The sequence below is a fragment of the Pundamilia nyererei genome, unplaced genomic scaffold (genome assembly GCF_000239375.1).
Source record: "Pundamilia nyererei isolate P.nyererei 1_Seehausen unplaced genomic scaffold, PunNye1.0 scaffold00109, whole genome shotgun sequence".
Lineage (NCBI taxonomy): Eukaryota > Metazoa > Chordata > Actinopteri > Cichliformes > Cichlidae > Pundamilia > Pundamilia nyererei.
In genome coordinates, this window is record NW_005187510.1 from 910,317 (window position 1) to 919,121 (window position 8,805).

At 41.0% G+C, this 8,805-nt stretch overlaps 2 protein-coding genes across 4 annotated transcripts in view; one reads left to right on the plus strand and one right to left on the minus strand.

Annotated features, from left to right (window-relative positions):
* The window catches only part of fzd6 (frizzled class receptor 6), a 12,014-nt gene extending 6,788 nt beyond the window's left edge, over nucleotides 1–5,226 (minus strand). The window contains exons 1-2 of the mRNA XM_005741277.1: nucleotides 5,095–5,226; nucleotides 3,420–3,840 (exon numbers count right to left, since the gene is read on the minus strand). Coding sequence (XP_005741334.1) covers nucleotides 3,420–3,605 — 186 coding nt within the window. The 5' untranslated portion in view covers nucleotides 3,606–3,840; nucleotides 5,095–5,226. The remainder of the gene's footprint in view (nucleotides 1–3,419; nucleotides 3,841–5,094) is intronic.
* An 829-nt stretch (nucleotides 5,227–6,055) lies between these two features.
* The window catches only part of klhl32 (kelch-like family member 32), a 34,196-nt gene continuing 31,446 nt past the window's right edge, over nucleotides 6,056–8,805 (plus strand). The window contains exons 1-2 of one of the 3 annotated variants that reach the window (XM_005741279.2): nucleotides 6,056–6,243; nucleotides 7,553–7,668. In XM_005741279.2, coding sequence (XP_005741336.1) covers nucleotides 7,646–7,668 — 23 coding nt within the window. In that variant the 5' untranslated portion in view covers nucleotides 6,056–6,243; nucleotides 7,553–7,645. Of the gene's footprint in view, nucleotides 6,244–6,634; nucleotides 6,775–7,552; nucleotides 7,669–8,805 lie in introns of those variants that run through there. The other 2 variants (XM_005741280.2, XM_005741281.2) reach the window with 2 other exon arrangements.

Genomic DNA, 8,805 nt, shown 5'->3' on the forward strand with positions numbered 1-8,805 from the left:
AGGCCAGAGAGTGTAAGCCTGTCACCTGGGAGACAGGACTGCGGAGGTAGGACCGTGTGTGTGTGTGTGTGTGTGTGTGTGTGTGTGTGTGTGTTGGGGGGGTATTAAGAGACAGAGGATACTCCTTGTGGTATGCACAGCAGGCTTTGTGTGCGACTGGGTGTGTCCCTCCCCTTCCTCCAGAAATCAAAGAGCCCTCACAACAAAGTCACTGAAGTTGCCTGTGGCCAAGGTTGCCATGAAATAAGAAGCTGATACCTTTGCCAGATGCCACACAAAAGACTCCTACAGATCATGCTCAACACTCCACACCAAATGCACGTAACCCAAACCCCCAGGAATGCCAGGAGACAGGATGCAACAGCTAGAGAAACATTTCTGCTGAGGATATGTGCAAGACAACAAATGGTCTTAAAGCACATTAGCCAAAGTGCCACAGGGTTGACGGAGCAAAGCTGAAACACCAGTTACACAAACTTAGACTTTAGTCACAGCAAAGGGTGGTGATTAAAGAGAACACTACTAGTCTGAAGAGAAGTCAAATTTAAGATTAGAATTCTCTAAATCTGAGCAGATATTAAGCATATTTTTCCACTATGAAAAAGAAGACTGATTTCTGTATTCTATGCATGGAAGAAAATTTTAAACTGCAGGGTGTAAATCTCTAATTACACCAGTTCAGTGTCATTTGAGAGTTACTGTTGCTAAGAGATGGTCTACTGACTTCTGTTGTGTAATACTGACTGGAGCACATAACAGCCCAGTACAGTCTATAAACCTTTATACAAGAGCACAGCTTCTACGTGCTTCTACGTATACAGCTAGACTTCTTAGCTTGTGTTAGATTTTTCCTAATTTGTTGATGCCAACAAATGATCAGACAGTTATATCACAACAACAGGTCCTTGAACTCAGCCCAAATGTTACCCTGTGATCTGAATCATGACCTGAATTTACACAATAAAGGGACAGGAGATTTTCCCGCAGTTTCGAATGATGAAGACAGAATTTTGGAGAAATGAAAAAAAACAAAAACAACAACCATCAAACATATATATGATTGTGCTTTCTGTTATAATTGTACGCTTATTCTGTTGAACACAAACACAATTAAGTCGTTTTTCTTCCTGAATCAAGATTACCCATATGGAAAAGATATATATAAATCTTATAAAGTTTGTATCTGTCTTGTGTGAAACTTGTATGAAAAGCATATAAGAGTGAAAACAGATATAAGATCCCTTGAAAAATTATATAGTGAAACTTGTATGTTTTGGATACTTACTAAAACAATATACGAAAGTAATGAGAAAGTGGCCACTTTCATGAGTAATCACATATAAGTTTTTACTATTTCTTTTCCATATGGGTATACATTGAATTACCACTGGATATTTTGAGCCAATCTGGATATTGACTTTTGAAAGTTCAAAAACCCTGATAACATGTTTGCATATGGTATTTTAAACATACCTGAAAAATGCCGATAATAATGTTCCAAAACCGATAAAGGCGTTACTTACATAAGGATAAATTAACTTAGCTTGGATTCGGATTACATGCCTCATTTCAACCATTCATCAGTCATCCAGGTGTTAGTCAGAACATCACCCACTAATTGGATGGAAAAGTGGTCACGCAATAACAGTCAATACCAAGACCAAATGCACCCCATAGCCACCTATACTTACATGCAATCGCATGAGTGCGTGCAAATGAAGAAAAAAACCCAAAACTGATTTGACTTATCAGAAGATCAACAAGAAACCCACAAATTGCAAAAGTAATGAGCTGAAAAATGTTGATTACCCTAAAAAAGAAAGCTGCCTCTCAGCTTAGCGTGCAGAATTAGCTGTTGGCTCCACTGATCGGCTGAGAGCCATGGATTTTCTGATAAATACCGTTCCACGTTTACTGTGTGTTGATGGCTATTTCACATCCTTCCATTTCTATTGCATTTTTGCCTCTTTAGCAAAGCCCAGTGGAAATCTTATGGCTGCCAGGGAGAATGGAGTTTTTTGGATTTCTACTTGTTATTAATTAAGTACTTTCTGTTTGGTGTCGCTGCTGCAGGCTTTCGATTATTGTTAGGGTGAGTCTGAGCTGATTTCCTGTAAAGTAAACTGTGAATCTTAGCTCTGGTGATATTGAGTGTTTAATCCCTATTTAGCTTCATTGTTGTCCTATTATGTTGCTGTTCTATTATAGATACTTATTATAGTGATAAGCTCCATTTTGTATAGCTTAAATTCTGGTTCACGCCTTGTGTATTTGTAGTTGTAATAATGTTCTTCCCTGTGTTTTTCTTTGTCTCATTTCTGTATTTGTGGTTTGTGTTTTCTTCTCTTGTCGAACTTTAAGTCTGCTTTGGTTATTTCCTCTTTAGCTTTGACAGTTTATTTTCTTCACGTCCTGTGTGTTGCTTCCTGACAGTCTCCTCCAGGTTGTGCTCAGCTGTGTGTAATTACTTCCACCTGTGTCTCGTCTCCCTCCTGTCTGATATTCCTTAATCAGCCTCCAGAATAAAAATCGTCCTGGCCTTCTCTTTGTTGTTTTCTCTGCTTAGTTCTGTGCACAATTCTGTGAAATGACTGTGGATGCACCTGTTTTGCTCCCCATCTGGCCTCTTGTTTTTGTGATTTTTGGACTTTGGTTTTGGACTTAGTCAGTGATTAAAGCTTGTGACACATTTTTGTTATAACTAAGAATGTTCTTCTTTCTTAACTTCTTTTACTTGTAAGAGGAACCCTAAGCAGAGCCTTCTTCTACCGCAAAGGTTTCTTAAAAGCCTCCCTTTAGAATTTAAGTGGACAGATTCACAGTTTAATCACTCGCTATTTCTTTTAACAATCAGATGTGATTTGTGGACAAACTGTGGCTGGTAAATACTGTGTGTCAGTTGAAGTCCATTACAAAATGGTAATTATATTTCAATCAATATGTGCTTCAGTATGGGCTGAGAGACACCGTCAATTAGTAACCGGAGCCACAAACAGCGCTGATGGCACTAATAATGACAATTATATGGACATGATATTCATCATCGCTGAATGTGGCCTGAAGTATAATTTCCAATTATAAGGAGAGGAAGCATTTTTTCAACGTTCCATGGAAACCAAGACTGATGAGAACCTTTGAGGTGGGCCAGAGGCTGCCTGGATAAGTCAATAAACTCTGCAATAGCCCAATATACACTTTGAACAAATTCAGCCTAATTTTACATTAATTCTACTAGAATTTAAAATAAGTTCTGTGGGGTTGAATCATTTTTGACAATTATTCACATACTTAGCTTGCTTGGCCCGCCTAATCTATAAAACACTGGACCTTTAAATAAAAATGAATCACTGTATGCTTGCACGATGCATAGGCATACAGATTTCTACAGATAAATGTTGTGTAATGTTACGAGGGCTCACCTGCATGCGGTTGTATGCGATATCCTGATCATAGTGGCCCATCATGTTGGGGAAGAAGGTCATGTTGTAGGACGTCTCCAAGCACCGATGCACTCTGATAGGCTCACACGTAAACAGGCTGTGGGCATGACAGCTTCCCACCCACATCAGTGCCAGGCACACCCACAGTGGTCCTGGCATCAGCATTGTGATGAGTGAGTAGGAGTGGTCGTGTGCACAGTTCCTTTTTTTGTGTGTGTATAAACTAATTCGAGTTTCTTTTTAAATGCGTGCGAGGACGTCTTGGCCTGCTTCAGACTGTCATCCGTGTATCATTCCTCCCAGGGACATCTCAGTGGAGCTGGTGGGCGCTGCAGCAGGTAGAATTTCTTCATGGTGAGTCAGCAAGTGCCTATAGGCCACAGATAGGAATTCCACATCCCTGAAAAGAAGGTACTTATTGTGACACAGGTTTATATTTTCAGACACACAGAGAAGTGGACGCACAAACCGAATTTTCAGCAAGATATCCCTTCAGAAATCCCAGCTTAGGAGGTTTTTCTTTTTCAATAGTACCTCATTTACTGCACAATTTCAGTTTTAGGAAAACAACCTGGCATGCATTGTTCCGTCACTTAAAAAATAAACACATTTTCATGATTTCAGTGCATCCTTACAAGTCCGTTGAGGTCTTAAAATCTTTGAGAAGTTTAGTTTGGGAAGCACTGCTTAGAGACTCCTCAGTCAGATGGAATCAAGCTACCAAAATCCAGTCAATCCCCACGCAGGCTTCGAGTGCATGCTTTTTACACAGGGTGGGGAATGCGCAAGATCCATGCTGATTCAGAAGAATGAGTCTCGGCTTGTTGATGCACATTAAACTTCACATTAAAGTGTCAGAGTTCCACATACACACTTGGTTTACGAGCCACTGAGAAACCTGAACGGCAGACAGCCTGCTGTACTTTCCCACTGATGTTTTGCCTTTCATAAAAACAGAGTATGTGTAGGCTTAGGCTTGTTCCTGGTGACCTAACAAGGGGCCCACAGATTATGCATTTATTTGATATAACTTCTGGTTATATTCTGAATTTTAACAATTTGAGCAAAGCTAGCTTAGGATCAGTTTGCACAGAATTCTTGTCCATTGAGACTAAAGAGACACATCGTTTATATAGGTACTCGTCTCTCTGATGATTATCTTATCACTAATGATAAGCGCTTAATATTACCGCATCCCTTTTTCCACGTACAACAAAATTCAGCAGTCCTCAAAGTACAGCATGTAGTCAGGGAGGTTCATAGTGCTAAAGTAGCTAAAAAGTACGCTTAATAAGCCCTTTGGTTAGCATATTAGCGATATACCAGGAATAGTTAGCAGGGTAAATATTTGACACGTTCCACCAACACTTCGACATACCATGCAGACATGGCTACAAACAGACATAATAAGTTGATATTACTGTCCAATTACTTGCATATGTCAAAGCTAATTACGTTTTAAATCAATACGCGAGTCCACGGCGGCCAGGAAAGCCGTTTGTTTCCCCGTAAATGACACACCAGCTGTGGCGAGACAGTGCAGTCAACATCCCTGCCTCGGTCGCTGCCATGGGACAAGGGGCCGAAACAACTTCGCCACAACCAAGCAGAAAGAACCTATGAGGGGGTAAAAATGCGAAACACGAAAACTTACCCCCAAATACCCAAGAGTTAGCTGACTTTATGAATAGTTGCAGGATCTGCCCGGTGAGGAATTTGGTAGCGTGTTTCCTGAGATAAGCTCCCGCACCTTCCCACCAACTATTCCCGTCCTGCTCTGAACTAAAGATGCTTTCAGGTGCAATTGGAAATATGAAGCGTTTTTTTGTTTGTTTGTTTTTTAAGTTAAAATCTAAGTTTCACGGTAGTTTGTGGGTGGGAGACTTCATGTGTATAATAGCCTTTTATATTTAAAAAAAATTAAAGGGCAAGTTCATCTTTAAAAGAGTGGCGTACTGTACATACTAACTTTACAGGTCACTAAACTAGCAGTTGAATGCCCCAACGAGAGTAACAATGTCAGTAGGCTATAGACAGGAAGCACTTAAACGCCGCGTACGTGCAGACGGCAGATAAAGGATGAAACAATGCAAAATACAGCTGAGAGGGTTTATTAACAAACACCAACTTTTCTATTTTTTTACAACAATCATAACTTATAGAATATAATTCTATAATTTCTGTATTTTCCACAATTACCACTAGATGGAAGTGGGTGATTTTACCATTTAAAAATGTGTCATGATGTTTTGCAAGTGACAAAATGCAGTCGTATACAGATAAAACTGCACTGACGTTTCCTGTAATACTGATATCAAAAATATAAGGGTAACAATGATCTCACAGATGCGTGCAACTACACAGTGTTATATTTCTTCTTTTGCTACTTTCAGTGGAGCAGCGTAGTATCGCCAAATTTGCCGGGCACCCCGTGGAAATCCTATGAGGACCCCTGGTGTCCCGGTAGTGTCTACAATACTGCATGTAGCACACGCAGAGGCATCCCCAACAATTTGCCATGCCTCAATTATCCATCTGGAGGCGCTCTCTCCCGACTGTGTCCATATTCATGTGACCTGCCGTGGAGAGGCGGGGTTATAATGTAACAATTTAGGTCCTACAGTGTAACCAATAAAGTGTTGCTGATAACCCAGCGCATCTGGTCGCCGCTGCACCCTCCCTTCGTGTCGCAGCTGATTTAAAAAAAAAAGGAGCCCAACCTCGGACATCAAATGATCAAATGATCTGTAACGGAGGCGCCGCCAGAGGGGGACGGGACTGACTCATAACACATTCATATGAGGTGCGTAAGCTTGTGGCACATTGAGAGAGGAGGAGGAGGGGTGAATACTGTAAATTCCTCCAAAGCCGTGAGGTGCTCTGGGTAGGATTTGGTACAGATCGTGTGCTTGTGCTCTGCGAAGGATGCAACAGGATATTCTGCTCGCACAGGAGAGGTTGCTCTCTTCACCGTCCCCGTAGTTTGTGGACCGAGGCGCTGGCCTGTTGCTAGGAGACCTTTTGACAGCTGGGAGCTTTTTTTCTTATTATTTTTCTTCAAAGTGACACTTAATGCACTAAGGGTATCTGCTTATCTGGCAACCCAAACCTTCCCTCCTCCTCCTCCTCAATTCAGCTCCCTCGCGCGCTTTTCGTGCGTAAATCCTAATTGTCTTCTGTGCGTAAAAGACAACATTTGCACTGTGGTCGTTTTCGGTCAGGAGATTACAGTGTTTTGCAGGGAACAATGGCCTAGTTGTTGCGATTATCAGATCCTAAATTTATCCGCCTTCCGGACGTGTTTAACCTCTCCCACTGCTCATTTTTTCACTTGGTAAGATAATTTTTAGATATAGGCTATGTTATGAAAACCTCGTATTCTAACAGCACTGAAGACATTTAGGGAGACAAGGAAGTTATGATTTCCAATTTTATTTGCTTTTGATCACACGTTTTTAGCATGTGTTCAGCTGGACTCAAGGGTAATGTAAGTAACACTTACCTGTGGCTATACATCTGAAGGTCAGTCGTGAATGGATCGATAAGTAAACCTCACTGAGGGTGACACCTAAACCAGCAGTACACTCGGCTCTATCAAATAAACTGCAAACATACAGAGGCTTGCTTCTGTAAAACAGGTGTATGAGAAGACCCAGGTCAGCTTATTATTTGTACACTAAGCGAGTGGGGTTTCAATCAGAGTATCCAGAGCAGCTTGGATTTCCGAGTGACCTCTCTGTGCTGCTGGACATTATCTGTGGGATATCAAGATTCAGGTGTGTAGCACATTATGTCAAGGTTGTAGCTACACCAGAAGGACTCGGTGTAATTTGGACTCCCAGCTTGTTCAGAAAAGTGCTGACCTTGTTGATTCACTTCACTGAAGCCTAGCTGCCTGTGGCTGTCGCAGTCCCCGGGCTTTACAAGAAAAGGCCTTCAAAGAACAGCTCTAACAATTGTCAAAGTCAACAGAGAATGGAGAGAAGGGAGAAGTCAGCATTAGGCGTAACGTGTGGTAGCATCCCTTCACACGTCGCACAGGAGGCTGTCACATTGTGGCTTTGTTGAGTAGATGGACTGAGTGAAGCTGACATGCTGTTCTGTCCTATCAGGCTGATGTATGTGCCCAGTGAGGAGACTACAGTCCTCAGGAGCCACATAGCACCTCCCCTCCACCTCCATCTTAACTTCCTTTGTAAGAGGGTATGCCTTCTGAACCGAGCCTCAGGTAGGTCCGCACATCTAAAGCTCATGGCAAAAATAGACAATAACCCTTAAGGAACCGTTACTGTGTATGCACCTCCTGTGGCTTATCAGGAGGTAGAGCGGGCTGTTCATTGATTGGAAGGATGGTGGTTTGGTATACGCATGTATGGGTGAATGTGGCTACTGGTGTAACAGTGCTTTGAGTGGTCAGCTAGACTAGAAAACTGCTATGTTAATGAGAATCCAAACACAGAATCAACTGACAGTTTCAAACAATGCTGACATTATTCACTTCTTTATTTTAAGCTGAGAAAGATCTATTTAGGATCGATTTGTTGTTCAATAACCGTGCTTGGAGAGCGCAGGCTCTACTAGCTTTCTCTATCTTTCTCTCTCTCCTGGACTGTCCATTCAGTGTCTTTTTTTATCTAACTTAATATATGGATGTAGACAAGGTTACACGAGAGACAATCCACCTATCTACCTAAGAGCCCAATCCGTTGTACCAAACCTACTTACTAAACCTTCAAAAACAGGTCACAGTTGTATTTTCTTTTAGTTTAATCAAATAGAAGGAAACATCTTTTTATTGTGTTATCAGGGAGTCTTTTTTTTTAGCAGCAGGATGCTGCACGTGGGATTTACTTGGAAAAAGAACTCCAGCATCTACACTGATTGCTTCATTACCTAGCCTTCCGACTCTGTGGTTTATTTATATGTTTAATAGTTTTTGGACACTAAATGAATCTCGGAGGCAGGGAGAAATAATCAAGTGCTGATTTTGGCCTTTTCAAGAAATAAGAATATGTTGCAATAAACTATTTTCAAACTGAAATCTACTTTTAGCCTTTTAAAGCCAACATATATGGCATCGTAACATTTCTGACTGTTGCAGTCCTTGCGGTGGTACTTTAAGAGGAAACATTGGTGTACTTTAAATTTTAAAGCTGTTTTGCACATCATACTTGGGTAATTAGAGAAAAAATAACCTCTGATAACATTATTTCTTTATTTTTTTGTGAGCTGGTAAATTGCAACTTTTGTAACACAAACAAAATATGACACACTGTGAAATGTAGGACACAGATTCTTTTGCAATATGACCCATTCTGAGGGCAGTTTAGCCACATTATCGTTCTTGTGTTACTTTAGTTTTCAC